Source organism: Numenius arquata, chromosome 6 (assembly GCF_964106895.1).
Source record: "Numenius arquata chromosome 6, bNumArq3.hap1.1, whole genome shotgun sequence".
NCBI classification, from domain to species: Eukaryota; Metazoa; Chordata; class Aves; order Charadriiformes; family Scolopacidae; genus Numenius; species Numenius arquata.
In genome coordinates this window covers 14,189,012-14,208,523 of record NC_133581.1, presented here as the reverse complement: position 1 = coordinate 14,208,523, position 19,512 = coordinate 14,189,012, and the positions used below count along the sequence as shown (strand labels likewise).

Here is a 19,512-nt window from a genome sequence, read left to right as displayed (position 1 = left end):
AGCAGGACAACTCCTCTTGCAGCCCTCCTCCCCCCAGGCAGCTGCTTTGTTATCCTCAAGCAGAGTCAAAGATAAGCAACTTGCCTGAGATCATGCAGGAAAGCCTGTGGCAGAGAGGATTGACCTGCCAGCCCCCCCAGATGCCATGCCAAATCCTAGTCCCCCAAACAGACTGGCTGATTGACCTGGCTACACAGAAAACGCAAAGTGAGAGACAGCGTGGCAACGTGCCCACTGCCTCTGTGCTGCAGGAAAGGGAGATGCACTCACTCTGTAAGTCTGGAGATTTCTGACACGTCCTCACAAGTTATTTCTAGGAGTAAAGGTGGGGAAAGAAGTTTGCAGGCTGCCAGATCTGCCTCTGGCAGCAGTTTTGAACTGACCAAACTACCTGCAGGCAGCTCTGGACAGGCTTTCCTTCATGCAGCCCACAGCCCAGGGGAGGACTACGAAGATTATTTCTTCAATAACCCCTGGCTTATTTTAAAATGCAAAAAATTAAGAAGCTGCTCTGTCGGTCAGAACTCCCAGGGCACCTTTACCGCAATGCAGTCCAACAAAAGGAGACACTCCGGACTCCACAGAGGACCTCACCCAACTAGGAACTTTCAGAGCAGAAAAAAAAAAAACCACCCCAAAACATTCGTTTACATTAAAAATGGTGTACAAGAGCGGCTCCAGCCACAGAAACAATCCAGCACTGAATGGCTCACAACTGTGGAGAATGTATCTTCGAAGGCAAAGGACCCCCAAGTGCATAGCAACCCTTCGGTCAACACTGATACCAGGCTGTGGTTCAGCCAACCAGTGGTTCTCCAGTGGGGACAGAGAAGGAAGTTTTCAGGGTTTGAGCAGGCTCACTCATGGGCACTCTCTAGACACACAGAAACAAGGAAATCATGGTACAGCCCACTGGAGCCGAGTTGCAACCTTCAAGTCACCCGCAGAGCAAAGGGACTCCCAGGCAATCTGCTACGGCACCATCCTACTTGGAGAGGAAACGGCCTGGAGAGTACGTACCCGGGTAAGAAAGGAGAAACAACGGGGCATGTTTTGCCATTGGCTCTGCCATGCTTTATTGGCCTGCCAGGTTTGTGCAACCTTTGGCTTTTCACTGGGATTGTAAAGGGACAGATGCGACATCACAGCTGTACAACACACGATGGCAAGAATTCCACAACAACAGCACACACGCAAGCATTTTGGATGGGAAAGATTCTGGTTTACCAGCAGGATAGGAAAAATTCTGGTTTATTAGTGAAATACAAATATGCATCCAATGTAGTCCAAGTCCCAAAACACTCTTCATGATGAGCAGACATGAAATTTGCTCTGTTGACATACAGCATGCAAGCGTAACTCCATAGCCAGATGGGTCATGGGTATGAAACTGAACCCGCAGCTCCTGGGTATTAAAAGCACCCAGCAGTGGTTTACACACAGGCAGAAATAGCCACACATTGCTATCTGTGACCTAGCCTCTGGGGCAAAACAGTGCCCCACAGTGCCATGGGGCCAGGGTCTGCCTACCCTGACAAGGCCAGAAACTCTTACGAAGAGCAAGGTATTAAGCTGGGCACTGAGAAGTGCAAAGGAGCAGTGGCTGGGTTGCTATCAGCCACGTACAGACCAACTCCTCCTTCCAACCACCTCAAAATCTTTGCTATGAAAGAACCACTGTTCATCACACCTTCATTTCACAGGAATAACACAACCCTTCCTAGTGCTAACAGAGGGCATTAAAGCCTTGGGTTTCTTTTTAGCCTGTAAAAGAATTGAGAGTTTCTGGCAGAGAGAGTGTCACACACACTAGGGATTCCCATCAGAAGACTGGACTCTCTTTTTTGCTGCTGCAGGGAAGTATTGCTATTTTCTCTCCCCTTTACAGTGGGACAGGCTGGACAGCAGATCTTCTGCACGTCTATGACAACAGCAGCATCTCTGCAATCCCCTGGAGCTTGCTTTCCTGCAGACTAAAATGAGAGTGGCCAACAAGATGTCCTGGCTGACAAAGGAAAAAACGTTACTCCGGTACAGGCAGTATCTGCTCAGCATGACACAGCCTTGCCAGATGAGCAGTGGTGGTAGGAGTTCACCTTGCTGCCCCATCCCTACTGCCAGCACAGGGAGATGGGAGAAAGCGGCTCCTCTGTACTGCGACTCTCTCTGCTAGACTCTCTCTTGGGTTCACCTGCAACCATCATATTTCAGAGCAGCCCTGAGCAGGTCCTAGTTGGGGAAAAGGAGAGGAGAAGCGGACAAGCTTTGCACATACAGAGGTACATACCTGAACTGTGGTCTCCATGGGCCACCTGCCCCACCCACAGGAACCCAGAAGCTGAGGAAGCACTACGCATGGCAAGAGGAGAACAAACCACTCTCTTTGCCTACTTGCACTGGACTCTGCTACAGAGTCACTGTGTTTATTACTTCTCCAAGAGGGAGGAGGAAGCTCTGGTGCACACACACATACTTAGCAGCTTTAAAAATGGAGAAAAGAAAAAAATAATCTTCTTTCAGATTTCAGAAACACGTATGCAAAGGTACACACTTCACCTCCATCCACAACAGTTACTGAAGTTATTTTATGCAGCTGCTGCTCCACTTGGAGAAAAACTCCAGCCTCTCCCCCCGCAGGGCATCTTGTCCCCTATCTGGGCACAATCCCTGTGCTTCCATTTACACACCAGCCAGAACGTCTCTCACAGTCTACCACTGCCTGTCCTCATGGCAAGGCAGGCACTTCCAGATCTTCAGGTGGGGCATGGTGGCAGAGCAGGCAAAGACACATGGTGGCAGGGATGAGTCCAAGAAGAGCACAGAGCAGCCTTGCCAGTGACATTTGGGAACACGAAGACTTTTTCACGAAAAAATAATAAGAATTAAAAATAGGTCACATATCGTACTTATCTTGGAGACTGGGAAAGGCCAGAGGTGGAATGGACTGTTCTATATGTCAGAGGCCCCCTTCTTTCTCCTAGTCCTCGGACACAAGGCTCACTACCACACCTCCACACCAGCAGAGTTCACAGCAGTGGGGAGCTGCCCCAGAGGAACATCTGAAAACATCTGCTACAAACTCAAGGGGTCAGAGAAACTCCAAAACCTTCCCATGCCCCTCCACCCCTAGTCAGCTGGCATCTGGGAATCTGTCTTCTTCCTCACCACCAGGGATGCATCCAGCTTCACTCCCCTCCTTGCACGTGCCCAGTGCCTGTCACAACACACCCCGCTTCATGTGTGCAGTGGGCAGCACCCACTGCAGCCCTGCACGGGGCTGTGTGACAGTCACAGGCTAACGCGCCTTGGGTTAAACCTGGGCAGTTGGCAACAGCAGCCAGCAGAGCTCGTCTCTGGCATGGGCAGAGAGGTGCTGCAAAGTCTGTATTAGGCACCACACCAGGCCTCGTGAGCTCAGGTCATTGTCCCCCGTGGAAGTGACAGGCCCCCGAGTGGCGACAGCAACAGCAGCAGGTGAAAGGAGGCTGGTTGGGAATTAGGATTTTCTTTCTTAGACTAACCAGCTTCTTGGCTTCAAAAGCATCTCGCTCATCTCGGAGTTTCTTGTTCATCTCTCTGCTCCAAAGGAATACACAGGAGAGACACAATGAAGCACTCATCAAAAACAGAGTAAAAACCAACATTTGAAAGCTAGAACAGAAAGGGACCTTGGGACATAGATAAAGATGTTATTTATTGCCAGACAAGTTGGGATTTCCATGTATCTCAGCTCAGATAATGGGCTCCACAAGGTCTCCTTAGCCAGCAGGAAAGGCTACATTCCTTCAGTGGAGGGATTACTTTGTGATATAACACAGCCTGTGCTCTGCCAGAGCTCGACAAATCACACAACTCTGTCTGGACCTAGAAAAGCAAGCAATGTCTGGACACTGCCTGAATATGCTCCCACTGCATTCTGTGAGAGAAATGAGCACAGTGCAGAAACCTCAGTCCCTTACAAGAGTTCAGGATTTCCCTCCCCGGCCCTGTTCTTACCTGAGGAGCTCCAGCTGCCGAAGGAGGCTTTGTTTCTCTTTCTGCATGTTCTTGGAGACTCTAAACACATCCCTGGGTGAAGGAAATTTTAAAAGGGGAAATAAGTTAATGGGATACAAAGATCCCTTTCTCAGGGACACTCATGGTATTCCAAAATTAGAATAGCCAAATTAATGACAAAACTGGCAAACTACACATCCCTTCAGTGTTTTTTTGAGAAGCTTCCACACTCCTAGGGTTTAGCAACACCGTAATTGTACTGTTTTCTGCAATGATGGAGGATTAAAGACCAATTAGGTGTCAATCTGAGCATTAGCCCAAGCTTTGAACAGCTTTCTATTTTTCAGAGTTATGTTTAAACATAAGCACAGTTCATTGTTCCAGCAAACTTTACATTTAATGTTTTTTTTACTGAGCCCCCATACAGCAGATAAGATTGCTGTACTTCTCATTTTTAAAATAAATGTTAAACAGCTTTTTATGACACACGGACCTACAATCTGGTCTAGTGGGAGGTGTCCCTGCCCATGGCAGGGGGAGTGGAAATAGATAGTTTTTAAAGTCCCTCCAACCCCAACCATTCTATGATTCTATGATTCAGAGGAAGCAGCGCTGCCACAGGAGCTGGGACGGATGGGTTGTACCCCAGCTCTCCCACTCTCCTTCAACGTGAGGGCAGGCATCCCATTTTCTCCTTTCACACTTCAGTTTCCTCAGCTGCTAGAGATGGGAAGGATGCTCACTGCCATCTGGATCTGAAACATCCTAATGTTTTACCTAAGAACTATTAGATTAAGCCCAGAAACAGGAACACAAGTGAATAGATGAGGATCTGTAGGAACTTTACAGAGGCGATGGTGAACTCGAAAGTACACAGAGGAGAAACCTCCTTTAGGCTGAGGAACATCTGTATTTTTTACAGTGCTTTTCTAGCCAAATGTCAATGGGCATATTCATTTTCCACTAAAGGCAGGCGGGAGCTAGCAGTATCGCTCCTTGTTTAGGCCCATAAGACCACTAGGATGTTATTACTTTTCCTCAAGAAGAGACAGGCAATCCTCTGATGAGACCAAGGCTTCTAATTAGAGATCCTTTTTCTTTAGCTATTTGCCCACCCTTCCTTCTCTGCCTGCGTCCCTGCCCTGACACCCCCTTCCCTGCCCATTCCCACCTGTCCTTCTGCTCTTGCTCAACCTGAGCCTCTTTTTGGAGCTTCTGTAATTGCCCCTTCACTGCCTCCAGCTCCCATTTGCTTTTCTCCAGCTCTTCCAGCAGGTTTTCATTCAGGTGCCGTAGCCTTTCGTTCTGTACACGGGTCTCCAGCTGCTCCGAGTTCAGAGACTGTAGCTGATGTTCCAGCTGCAATGAGAGAGGAGGAAGGGGTTAAACATAAAAAGGAAGGGTTTTGTGCTACAATCATGCCTGTAAAAACAGGCTGAAAAAGCAGATGTAAACAACGAGGCGGAAGGGAGATAAACACTACTTGGGTCTACAGGACCACTGGTGGCATAGAGAAGGTGAATTGGAAGCAATTATTTCTCATCATGCCAGCACTGGGGAGCAAGCAATGCAATTAGTCAGGCGCAGCTGAGGAAGCGCTTCAGGCAGCGTGAGGAGTTTGCTGCTATCTGGCATTGTAGAAATCAGAGTGCAAATGAGGGTGAAAGGGGGACTGGAAAAATTTGGGCAGAAGCAGGGGTCTGTCTATCTGGACTTATTAAGCACAGTTGTTGAAATTCATCCTCTAGTTTGGAGGCTTCCTGAGCCCACAGCAGCTGAAAGGGGGATGTATCAAGCTGCTAGGAGTATCTCGCGCTACACCTGGAAAGTTAAGTGATTGGGTGGCCTGTTGGAGACAGGGCCTCCGGCTAGAGATGTTGTTTAAATGCCACTAAGGCACAGATGCACTCTAGGCAGCACAAGACCCCAGCACGACTAACAAACCTGATTTGGGAATTTTAAAGCCTGCTGTCATGTACTCCACCAGCGATGTGATTCCTCACAAGTGGCTGGCAGAGTCTGGGAAGGAGTCAAAGACAGATGCAGTCGTCAAACCCGCCCATCTCAGATGACAAGTAGGGCATCGCAAGAAGGATCATACTGACACTTCAGTATCTAGCCAGCCATACCAGCTAACCAGTGCCCTCTGCTGAAGCTGATGCTATGCAGAAATTGTGGTGCCCATCTGAGAACTTACCCCAAAAAATTATACAGTCCATGCTTGCAACCAGAGAGGAGCACCAGGAACCAGTTCTGACCAGTGCAGTAGGTGGCAGAGTCAGCCTCCACATTTATACCTTCAGCTTGCCTTTTCTCTCAGCCTACCTTCTCCCCCTCTCAAAGGGAAAGTAAAACAGCACACCGTGGCACAAGATAAAGTGCTTTTTTCTTGCTACCCTGCTCTCTGCCAGCACACATGTACAACAGTTGTGAGCAGGAGTGACCTTTCAAAGGTTCCTTGAAACACAAGCCCCACATCTCTCCCCATTAGGGCTACAAGCACAAGTCACACCCAGCTCTGTCTGGAGACTTCCAGTCCTTCGGACATCAGGGAAAATTTGAGCACAACCACTTATATTGAGCAGTGGAGTTGAGACTAAGAAACAGCAACCGCAGCCTACAGCCTTTGAATCTTTCAAAGCCTGTCCCCTGGCTTATTAAGTAAAGCACCTGCACCTCCCTAAGAAATCTCTATCACACACAACTCTCCCGTTTATGTTGTCTGTACTTGAAAGCGATACCATAGAATAGCAGGATTACAGTACTGGTCTTACACCACAAGGGGGACCTGGTTACCTACATAACTCTGAGGCTTGTTCTAAGCAGAGCATCAGAAATGACCATTCGAGTAAGAGTAAGTGTTCACGGAGCCCAGTACTCTGCCTCCACCCATAGCAAGAGGGGATGTTACCTAGGAAGAGGATGTCTAGACACCTAACTATGGTCCATTCCCCTCAAACACCCCCTGGTGTACGGTCTATACCTACAGCATCTGTGGTCCCTGGACCAGGGATGTTAGAGGCCACATACCTGACTATTCCTCCTTTTAATAAACATTTACGAGCCTGTTGTCCATTTGTTTGTCCAATCCATTTTTGAACTGCTGATACTGTCTCCCTCCTGTGGCAAAAAAGCCAGAAGTTCACTAATATCTGTGTAAAGAAGTAGGTTCTTCTAAATCAAATTCATACTGGTCTCACTGAGCGTCCCTCACCTCCGCTGTTCCAGGATTTAGAGAATAACAGTTCCGTGTGGACCTTATCTACCACCTTCCCAAGTCCATAAAGTTCACTTACATCTTCCTCTATCAGTCTCCTCCTCTCCAAAATCGAGTCTAAGCTGTCCTAGTTTCTTTTCCTAAGGCAAATGCTCTATTACCTTCATATTTAAGAAGGACACAGTGGAATTAGAGGAAACTAGAACTGCACACACCAGTTAAGGCACATCAAATTGTGGGCAGCAGGAAAATGACATCCCCAATCTTATCCTCAATATCTTTCCTGATGGCACCTAAGTTTTTCTGGATTTTCCAACTGTTGCACAATGAGCTGATGATTTCAGAGAAGTGCTATTTCATCCACATAGCAGCTAGGTACCCAACTTGCATATCCCTAGTTGCCAGCATCTTACGGGTACCTCCCATGACTTTTTTTCTGTGGGGGTCATGTTCCAGTTCTTCAGACAGAACGGAAAAAAATATCCAGAATGGACCATCCCATACAAATGTCCATGCCAGGGCCGGCACACTAAAGGAAAGTTTCTCCTTTGATCTTTTCTGTGACTGATTAATCAGTACGTCATTAGGTGCTGAAATGCACATCTGCAGTACAAACAGCTCTAAGCATCACGAAACTGTTCACTCTGGGTTATGTTGGAGCAACCAGAAAACACAAACTAGAGAAATTTGGCTCTTGTATGTCCACACACAGCTTGCCTTCACACCACAAAAGGCTCTAGACTCATAACTTCCAAATTTTTACTCTGTCTTCCTTGCCAAATAGTTATTGTACAACCAACAGGAAAATTGTGCCAAGAGAAAACAAAGCAGATAAGAAAATGTGTGGACAAAACATTCACAGGAAGATGTTACAGTGGAAAGCAAACCAATCACTTGAAAAACCACTTCAACATCTTCAGAGACAGGAGAGAACTAGACTAGCTAGTACCAAACCTGAGCAGATGAAAACAATTCTCAATCAGAAAAGGTCTTAGCAGAAAGACAGTAGAAGGGGACATGCTTCTTTAAAAAGGATTTGGGTGCTGTTACCTTCTTCTGGCGGTAGAGGATTTTCTCCAGCTCCTGCTCTTTGCTGCGCAGTTCCTTCTGGAGCAGGTTACTCCTGTCATGTCTCAGTGCTTCCTGCAGAGGTAAAGATACAGCACAGTAAGAGCTGGTCCTTGACCAGATGAGCCACCCCCTCTACTTCAGACCAGAGAAAGTTTAACTTTAGCCAAGAGAGATGAGGTACCTGGCAGATCAGCCTCTCCCTTTCTGCTTTGATCTGTTGCTCCATTTCTTCATAAAGGCACCTGACTTCTCGGTCATGGTCTGTCTCCTTCCTACAAAAGGCAAGGTGCACACAGGTCAGGAAAGAGAAAGAGAACACAGAAAGAAAACAGGAGAGGAGGGTGGAAACAGATTCCCACTAACAGCTGTGTAGCACTAAGTGCCCAGGTCAACTGACGCCAAACAAACCCATGGGGATCAGATCAAGATAAAGAATAATTTTATTACAGCAAGAAAAACCTCTGCATCCTGCAACCCAGTCTCCTCCTTGCATTTGAGGCAGCATCCAAGCATCAGCTGGTTCCTGACAGCAAATGGCCGTGATGTTCTCCTTACCGTTTCAATGCCTGTTCCATTGACTCCTTCTCATGATTCACCTCTCTTACGTATGATGAAACACGCAACAGAAACTCTTCAAAATTGGATAAGAGCTCTGGACGCTCCTTTCGTAGACGAGCCCAGAGTTCCCGAATCTCACGCGGGCTGGAGCAAGCATACAAGAGAGAAGGAAAGCAAATGAGTTTCTGTGTCATCTTATGGACTGATACTTCAAGTCCAACATGCACTCGGGACAAACTGCCCTTCTGTGATGACCTCTATTAGACCATCATAGCAAAGAGGGCGGACAGTGACAGAGCATGCATATGGAGTGAGATCTACTGCAAGGCTAAAATAAAGGAGCCATCTGAAAGAGGAAAAGAAAAGTCTAGGAAGCAAACCCGGAATAATTATTTTTCAAGTATTCAGCAATAACATATTTCGTGTCTAAACCAAGATTTGAAAAGATGAAGATTCAGCAATTTTGCTGTGAGCTATGGTCAAGCAACAAGCTGTTATAGCCCAGGAATTTTAGCATACATCATACAGGTATTGTTCTCACACCAGGACTTTACAGGTGGATGCTACTGTCCTTGTCATTTATTTATTTTACAGGTTTGGAAACTGAGGCACAAACAAAAGAAACAAGTTTTCCCATCTGTCACAGGAAGAAGCCCTGGAAACCCAAAAGTGTCTTTTTCTGAACCTGAAATAACGATTACACTGTTTTGGTATTTAATTCATCGTAACTTGAACACAGCACTTACTAACTTACTCTTTCTCAAAGAGTGTTATAAGCCTGCAGACATCACTTCATGCTTCTTTTGGGGAAAGAGCATTTTATTACTATTTTTAATTAAAAAAAAAAAAATCCATTAAGTACTGTGGAGGAACTACCTTGAAACGTACAGAATAATTATACCTACACACATTATCAAAATAGGTATTTTTCTTTGTCCATGATTTTGTCTCCCTTAATCTTTTTTTGTGAGAAAACAAACAAAAAAAACCCTGACAAGCTTTTGATTCCCTCTGCCACCATTGCATGATGGCATCCTTTTTCTGTCCCAAGTTGAAGAAGTTACTAGCATTTCATCAAAACTTGTTTTAGATAACAGAACATATTAAGTCCCATTAATAAACAAAGCCATTTCTTTCTACCAAAACCAGTGAAGATAGTTCAGATTCTCGCTCTGACCCCAATTAGCTTCTGGTTTATATTACTACTTTACAACAGCTGGCTTGGCACAAAGGCATGACATGAAGTAGCTACTGAACTCATTGCATAAAACTGCAAGTAAGCGGTCAAAATAAAACATAGAATTGTTCCATTTTAAAGACTTGATGCTTCTCAAAGCAGAACTATAAGCACCAGAGGCTATTTTTCTAGAACAGTAATATGACCTTTCACAGTGTCATTCCATTATTTGAGGCATAACAGCTTTCCAGAACTTTTCAGGACAGAAGTTGTTTAGCATTAAAAGAAACATGCAGGTGCTTCGCATCACAACGCAAATGAGAAAAAAAAAATAAATCTGTTTCATGACAGATGCAGCTCTGAAAGCAACAAACTCCTTCACTCTCAGCTTCTGTCTCCAATCCAGACGTTCCTTGGCCTAAAGAAGGCTTCTCCTCTGTGTATTCTCCAGTTCACCATCACCTCTATAAAGTTTCTACAGGTCCTCTTCTATTCACTTGTGTTCCTGTTTCTGAGCTTAATCTAATAGTTCTTAAGTAAAACATTGGGATGTTTCAGATCCAGATGGCAGTGAGCTATTTTCCCACCCTTCCTTCTCTGCCATCTCTGCAGATGCTGTTGGGCACCCCAGCCCCAGCAGATGTGCATCAGTAAGAAGCACGCCATCTATGCATAATGTTTCACTTCGGAAGGCCCTAAAAAAAGGCTGGATGACACTGGAGACAGCAGACTCTATTGGGGCCATATGCAAGGGCATAATATCAAATTTCAAGGCTCGGGTGAGCATCCCTTGCCCAGTTTAGCCTTTCACAGCCTTCAAGATCAGCCCAGTCCCAAACAGCCCCTTGAGCACAGATCTTTCACACAGACTCTTAGAACTAAGATAGCCTGAACATATGTGAACAGTCAACCACAATTTTGGAACAGAGAGCACGCTCATCCTCCTCATCTTGTCTAACCCTCACATGCTTCTTTTCATTTGCTGCAGGCAAACGGGCTTCCACACCACCAACTGCTACATTTTACAGCTGTGGTATGACTTTAGTTTGGGAAACTCTTTGCAAAAAGCACTGCGCTACAAGTATTTGTAAACCGATGAGAAAACCCAGACTTCACTGCATTTGTTACCAAGCAAAGGAAAACCCAAGACAGCAGTACAGAAAGTCCAAGCAGTGCTTCAGAGAGCAAGCAGCACAGTTCACCTCTTTGGTCTCTGCTGGTACTTTCAAGTTCTGGTATTGCAAGGTCAAAACAGGGTAGAAGTAATGCCATGCGACTCCCCTACTTACTCGTCAAACACGTGGGCTGCTCCGAGCTGCTCCATCATGGAACAGAATCGTTTCTCTTCATCATCCTCTGCTGGGTCCAAGTCATCTGACCAGCCTGACTCAAAGGTTTCCTCGTGTCTGGAGTGATCCATTCTCCCAGCCCCTTGACACAATTCGATCCCTAATAACTTTCCTGGTGGAAGGAGAAGGGAAGAAGTAAAATAAAGAAAGTCAAATTGGATGTCATTTAATAAGCTGCTATTTAAATGGCAGCCTGACAGAGCTCCACGAGAAGCTGTCTGCACGCTGCTGGTGTAGAACACAGCCCCTGGTCAGTAAAGAGCCTCCGTTCTGATGTCCTGTGTGATGTCAGCATCCCATCTGCAATGCTGGGACTGAAACTGGCTCCCAGCCCTGGCTCTTAGAGCTCTGCTCACATCTGTGTGAAGATGACCTACCACCCACGGCCCTGGATTCTCAGCATGTGAAACACGTGGCATTAGGTCACTTCACTCCCATGGAGCTCCACAGGCTCCCTCTGGGACTGCAAGCCCAGCACTGAATAGCACCATGCCTCAATTCCCTAGCTTAAAAAAAGGGGGGAGGAGATCATTACCCTTCCCTTCTCATGTGCTACATCTGTTCTGATTCAAGTGCTATGGGACAAGGACCGCCTCTTGCTAGGATTGTGTAGTGTCTGAACAAAATAATCTTACCTTCTGAACAACCCCTCCTGCCCCATCCCACATATGGATGGCTTCCAGTTATCTGGATCCTGTTTCACACTAAGACACTAATGCCATGAGAACTTCATGCTATGCAAGGTATGTGACAAATATTGATGCTGGGAACAAATTTTTCTCAAAGAAACAAATCAAGCAATCCTATCCAAAACGCATCCTGTATACAGAGGTCAGACCTCCATTAGCAGCTACTTATCCTTTCCAAAACACATCTGCTTGGTTCAAAAGGCAGAAATGACATCCCAGCTACAGGGCCAGGAGCCAAGGGTGTCCAGAGCACGGATAAGAACATTAAACTGCTTTAAGGGGAAAAATATCCACTATTTGTGTACCTAGAGTCACTTAACTTGACCACTTCTTAGCTTTGTATGTCCAGAACCTAGACACTTCTCTGCCGCTCTGAGGATGTGCTGTAAAAAAACTTCCAGTGTGGAGATACAGGTCCTATTCAGCTTAAAACCTGAGGCTCGGACAGTTCACTAAGGAGATGGGTTTAGATTAGGCACTTTGGATGTCTGCTTTAAAGAAAGTCATTATCTCTCGTTATCTCTATTTTACAGCTGGGAAAATTGAGCTAGAGAATTAGCTGAAGGTTGCTCTGACATTCTAGAAGGATCTCAGATTGCTTTAAATTGAACATTTTAAATGAATGCTCTTTTGTCAGTTGTGCATATGCACCCCATAACCTCTCAGAGGCCACGTAAGGAGCCCTCTCCAGAAGCAGTCTATTGCAGCTTGAACTGCTTCCCTTGATTTCCTCCCTGCACATTCCAGAAGGAAGACGGCAATATGCCAGGCCAAACTCTTGAGTTAGGGGCAAAGTCTGAAAAGGTTTTCGATAAAGCCAGACACAAAGAACAACCGTAAAGAAAAGAAACACAGAAATGAAGTGTTCTGCCTAGACTGGAGCAAGTGCCACAGAGCCAGGCTACCAACACAAAATGGTCCCTGACAAGTGGTGGCTGACACAGAGAAATCTTGCCTACCCATGCCAGCAATGGCACTGAGGCAGGTACCCTCATGATGTCCATCTATGGCTATGGCTAGGACAAATGCCTCAAACAATGAGATTTGGGAATAACCAAGTCATAACACAGAGGGCACTATGCTAAGGTGCCCAAATGACACCCATTCACCTTCTACCCTGCTCTCCACTCTGCATCCCCCCTCTTCCCCACTCTCATGAGACTCCACTTGGGAGTACTGCGTCCAGCTCTGGGGCCCCCAACATAAGAAGGACATGGACATGTTGGAGCAGGTCCAGAGGAGGGCCATGAAGATAATCAGAGGGCTGGAGCACCTCTCCCATGAAGACAGACTGAGAGACTTGGGGTTGTTCAGCCTGGAGAAGACAAGGCTCCAGGGAGACCCTATGGCAGCCTTCTAGTACTTAAAGGGGGCCTACAGAAAAGATGGGGAAGGACTCTTTATTGGGGAGTGTAGCGATAGGACAAGGGATAACAGTTTGAAACTGAAAGAGGGCAGATTAAGATTAGATGTTAAGAAGAAATTCTTTACTGTGAGGCTGGTGAGACACTGGAACAGGTTGCCCAGAGAAGTTGTGGATGCCCCATCCCTGGAGGTGTTCAAGGCCAGGCTGGATGGGGCTCTGAGCAATGTGGTCTAGTGGGAGGTGTCCCTGGCCATAGCAGTGAGTATGCACCATCTCCAGCAGGAGGTGTTCAGAAGCTGGCTCTACCAGGTGGGCAGGTAACAATTGTAGAAGGCAGCAACACAAAGCCCCAGGAAGGAGGATAGCAGTATTGCACGCACACCTTCTCCAATGTTATTCACATAAGCAACAGGGCATTGAGCTTATAGCTGGTACAGCTTCAGCAGAACCACTGCACTTTCTGTCTTACCAACATAAAACATCATATCACAGGTGGGCTTTTTGCTTCCTTTGCCTCTGTGCGGTCCTTACCTAGTCCCATGCTGAACTCCACAGGCGTAAGGTATCCATTATTGTTCTGTTCCAGGCTGTCAAAAACAGTCTCCAGCTGTTCCAGGGTCAGGGGGAGCTCACTCTGGAGCCGCTGCAGAGACAAAAGAATAAATAACATTTAGACATGACTCAAGTCTTCTCTGTGACTAGCTCCTGTCCCTGCTGTCCTCAGCTTTGGCCCACAGTGATGTGCCCTTTCAGCACTGCACCCTGGCCGGGATGAGACAGTCTGCCAGTACAGCTGAGTGATGACACAACCACCTGTTTGGACCCACTGATAATGGCAATGCTTTCCACTACTGGATGATTCATCCAGGACTGCAGAAAGGGAGCTTCAGGTTATTTTGTCTGGAGGGAGCTCAACCCTCTTCCTCCCCCACTTCAGAATCATTACCTCTAGTTCACTGCCTGTCTCCCTCCATCCTGCCCAAAGGTGGCTGCTCCCCGGGGCACTGCCAGCTTCCTGTGACCACTGCTGCTCCCAAGAGAGCTCTCTATGGGCCCATCAGGTACCAGCTCCATCCCTTTGGCCAGAGAGGGAGGACAGACTTGTGGGTGTCTGGATTCAGTTCCCAGCTCTTGCAGAAAATATTTCAGCTCATAAACAAAACATTCAGTCCATAACAGAGTTAGCTTCCTTCTGTCATCTTCTGCCTGTTGGGACAGCATCACTATTCCCACAGCACAGACAAAGAGCAGAGAGATTCCCCTGCATAATACACGTGTAGAGCACGTAGTGCGAAGGGGCAAAGAAGCTTCCAAATAACAGGAATTGTAGACTAAAACCTCATTACTGTCCATTAAATGTGGAGATTTAGATAAAAGCATAATAAACATTTATTAATGTAACTATACAAAATTAGGCATCACACAACCCAAAACAAAGTGAGTCAATAATTAAACCAGCATGGACTTGCCAAGTGTTAATTATAAATGGAGGGAGAGATGATACAGAAGAAAAACAATCTGCATGTAACCTTCCTGATAAATCATTAAAATAAAACTCACAGAGAACTACGGAGATTCTGTTAACAAATACTGGTTTTAACAGAAAGCAACAAAATGCATTATTCTAGAGCAAAGTTAAAAGTTCAAGCCTAAAGTGAGTTTTTGAGAGCAGGCTTTAGCTATGATTGAGAGAAAAAAAAGTTATACAGCTTTTTTTGTTAAGAGGTCGGTGGATTTTTTTCATCGTTGACTGTTTGGGGGTGGTAGTGCTGTTTTGTTTTTTTAAATTAAACCAAAGATTTTTTTCCCCCCAAATTTCCCATCTACTGAATACTTAATGTTTGTAGGAAGTGTTGCAATTTTTTTTTTTATTTGATGCATTCCTTAAAAATGTGGAATTGCAGTCCCACTTGTCCCAGGAATTCCCTGGAGATCCAAGGCCCTTCTGGGATTTTTGATTCCTAGCAGCTGGCTGTGGCAGAATTTCGTTCCCAGAAAACTGAATGAGACAGAGCCCCCATGCACACCTATGCTTGCTAACAGCAAAGACGTGCCACATTCTCCCTTGTTCTGCCACCCATGACTTCACAGCTTTTCCCAGGAAAGTGGAAGGATTTTTTTCCTCACCTGCATGTCCACCTTGGTGATAAAACCCTTCTCATCCTTGTCACACAGCTGGAAGAGCTCCCTTGCCTTCTCAAGCATCTCCACCTGCACATCTTCCAATTCACACATTTGGCTGGAAGGAGAAGCACCAGGAGCCACCCCATTCTCCTCATCCCCTTCCTCTTCTCCTTCCCAGTGGACGTATCCCAAGAGTGCTCCCCTCTGGTTCTCCATTTTCTCACAGTCTTTTTCCCCAGGGCAGGAGCAAAGAGAAGAACTGTGGGGCAGGAAACAGAAGAAATCCCAGTCAACCATGACCCTCCACTTCCACCCCACACATCATCTAGTTATGTGCCTTGTTGATTTGAAAGAACAATATTCAGCATTGACATCCGTTACTTGAGGGGAGAGGGGAAGACAGACAGCGTGCAGAGAATTTGTGTGAGAGGTATACACCAGACATAGGTACACCCTGTACACAACATGGGCGTAACCAAGCCTACCCCACGGCCGTAACCCTCCACACTGTGACGGGCTCCAGACCCTACGCTGAGCAAGGACGTTCTTTTGCCATCTCTCCTCCTCTGGCTCAGACCTACAGGGCAGTCAGAGTTCCCTGCTGGTGAAGGCCAGGTGCCAAGGGAAGGTTTCAGGGGAGATCAGAGGATGGAAAGGGAACATTAAAGCACGCAGGTAAGTCTACATGGGAGCACAGTGATAGTCCTGAGACCTGAGCTGGGGGATTCGAACACCACAAGCTGGGGCAGCTCCAAGCTCTCGCACAGCTCCCTGGATGCCCTGACCAGGATGCTTCTTGGTTCCTCTGGTAATAACGTGCTTTTCCGCCTCCTGTTGCTTCTCTGTGCTTTTGAACACTAAACCTGCATCACAACTGCAAGAACGTCCAGTTGGACAAAGGCAGAGAGGAAGAAGATATGTGTAAGTGACAGAGGAAAGACAAGAAGGGATGTCTACTTCTCCCAGCTCTCTCCTGCCCAGGTCCCCTGGCTGGCCTTCTGCCTCTGACATTTTCTTGTTAACACTTCCCAAATAGTAACTCCATCTCCTTTCATGTTATTACAGCACAAATAAAGGCCAGACAATTCCTACACTGGGAAAAATTTAATAAATTGGGCACTCCTGCCCTCCTTGCCTCCCAGCCTCTGTTTTGAGAGCTCATAAGCTGCCAAACAGAATTTTAATCTGAAACGTTCACCTTTATAGGAAGGAAACCACACAACTATGGAGACATTTCAGAGGCCAAAGAAAATAATTCCCGTTACTTGCAAGTACCTAAACCAAAAAGGCTAGGAATGAGAGCACCCCTTTAAGCACAGCACTGTGATTGTAAAGACGCATACAACACATCCCTACCCCGATCCATCCCAATCCGACTTACTGATCCCATGTAACACCTTCCAGCTTTTCTTCAGCAGCACCACCACGTTCTTTTAAGCCTTATTGCACTGATTGCTCTAGACTTCTCATTCTGCAGATCTGTGTTCTGCATTGCAGGGCAGAAGTGAGCTGTGCAAGCAGGCTGAGAGCAGGTTTAAACAGTACTAGACAAAGAGGGCTTGAGGGTTGGGGTTTTTTGTTTGTGGGTTGTTTTTTTTAACCTCCAAGAAATTAAAAACCACGTACAGATGCCATGATAACAAACAAGTTAGTTCTGTTTGCACTCTTAGTACAATGGGAGGATAAAGAGCATGATGGCCAGGAAGAATGTCACATGTGAGAAGTATATGAAGCTGACACAAAAGGAGAAGGCAATTACGCACAACGCTATTTGACTCCATTTATTACTGCTGGTTTGTGAGCCAGAGGGTGGTTCTGCTTCAGAGAACAAGCAGAACGCTTCACTCCCCCTTTCAAATCAGTGTTTTATCAGGGCACCTCTGTTTAGTGGCACTTGAGAAGATATTTCTTTGAAACTCTGCAGAAAACTACCTATAAATAAAACTGCCTATGATACAGGTTTCTAGTCAAGCAGACATTCCCAGCAAGCAATTGACGCAGAGCTGGACACAAACTTTGGGGAATACTGCAGAGGAAAGGAGGGAAGAATGCACGAAAAGTGAGAAGGCAAGGGGTGTCTTTCTCTCTTGCTGTTTTTCAAACAAACCCTCCTACCAAGCTTCTTTTTGTGTTATGGAGCCAACACAGCAAGATTTGGAAGCTAAAGCTTGATTCTCTCCATTAGCTGGACAGTCAGCTTGCTTCTGATGGCAAATCTGTACGTGTTGGTAGTTAAGAAGTTGGAAAGAACCCCAGCTTACTTTTCACATTCAAGTAAAAGTTGCAAATACGGCCTTGAAATAAAAAAAAAAAAAAAAAAAGACCCAAATATCTTATGCTGCATAGATTTTACAGGTGATTACAGTGAGGAATCACATAGCCCAGCTGATGAATTATTGCCTGCTACAGACCACCTTGCTGAAGCTTTTTGCCAGATCCTTTTCTTCCATGAAGACACAGTCTCAGCACAAGCAGCACACTGTACCAGACGGAGAGTGCAGGCGGCAGCCGGGAAGGAAACAAAATGGGAGTTCAAAACAAGAGCCACGACAGGATTGCAGAAAACGGCCACAGTAAGAAAAGGTGCAAATAAGAAAACTGTTTTCTAAAACATCCCTCTAGCTGCCAAAGAGACACTGAGGTCCCCAGAAGATCTTTCCTACTTTTTAGCAGCTTCATCGTTTCTATTTCAAAAGCCAGAGCAGCCCACGCAGACGATGTCTCCCCAGCTCCGCTTCGGCAAACAAAAGGTTGCACAAGGAGGACATTCTGTTCTCTCTCAGAGACATATTTGCAAGCTGAAATCGGACCCATTACACCCCTACCTCTAGCATCTCCTCATTTTATCAAAAGCCCAGCTGTACCGTAGCTCTCAAACATTGGCTGAGCTAAAAGCCTCTTAATTAGAAGAGCTGGGAGCCTGACATAGACAGGAATCTGAAAGGATTTCACTCACATGTAAAAGACCAAGCCCATTAATTCAATGTTTCAAGTGCAAAGTCTCTAGTTCAAACTGCTTCAAGTGGCTTCAAGCCAGATGTGGCTCTGTCAATGACGAGACAGCACATGCAGAGAAACAAAGCAGCAAATAAGAGAGCCCCAGTAAGCAAAATACACTGCAGGTCTAATGGACTTCTCTCCCAGAGGCTTTTGAGAAGCTCTGTCTCCATCCCCGTTTGCAAGGGCATTGCATGGTATAAACGTGGATGAGGCACAAAGCAGATCTTAGTCTAACAAGTGCTGTCATACCTTCCTCAGTTACAGATCTTCGTTGCAAACTACTAGGGAAGCAACTTCATCAGCAAGATGCAGAACGTCATTGAAGGACAACTTTGAAAGAAGCTGAGGTTGTTAGGGTACGAAAGCTGGGGACTGGTGCCCACAGGAGCTGTGGATTACACCAGATATCTCCCACCACAGTGTGTGCTGGTGCCTAGAAAGCGAAAATTCACCTGCTCCTGCAAGACAACTTTCCCAGACCCCGGAAAGCAAACATAGATCTTCTCAGACACAGCACAGAATAGGAAATTCAACTGCCAGTAAAGACAGCTAACACCAGGTCTTGCATTTCTACACAGAGGTAACTCAGACCAATCTTAAGTGCATATTTTAACTACCTGAGGCATAAACTGTAGTTTTCCCTGTGCAAAGCTGTGCCAGGAAGTCATCTGGATCCCATGGGCATGGCATTCTTTGGGGAAATCACAAGACCTGAATTTTAATCCTGACTCAGCTTGCCATATGGCCATGGGTAAGTCACATCACCTGCCTATGCTTATGGATTGTCAGCTCCTCCAATTCGATTCTGATGCTTGTGACAGCTGGCACTTTATTTTAAGACTCAGTTCCTGGAGACTGATAATTACGTGTGAAACTCAAGCATCAAAATAGTTTCAAAGCCTCAAAGCTGAAGAATGAAAAACTTGAACACAGAACTTGAAGAAACTGCAAATTTCAACAAACAG

General features: G+C 46.1%; 1 protein-coding gene across 1 annotated transcript in view; it reads right to left on the bottom strand.

The window, feature by feature from the left end:
- Positions 1 to 19,512, bottom strand: part of CRACR2B (calcium release activated channel regulator 2B) — a 45,389-nt gene that overhangs the window by 10,944 nt on the left and 14,933 nt on the right. The window contains 9 exon segments of the mRNA XM_074149381.1: positions 3,522 to 3,576; positions 3,997 to 4,068; positions 5,168 to 5,355; positions 8,264 to 8,356; positions 8,466 to 8,556; positions 8,840 to 8,986; positions 11,309 to 11,480; positions 13,955 to 14,066; positions 15,551 to 15,809. Of these exon segments, the coding sequence (XP_074005482.1) occupies positions 3,522 to 3,576; positions 3,997 to 4,068; positions 5,168 to 5,355; positions 8,264 to 8,356; positions 8,466 to 8,556; positions 8,840 to 8,986; positions 11,309 to 11,480; positions 13,955 to 14,066; positions 15,551 to 15,809 (1,189 nt within the window).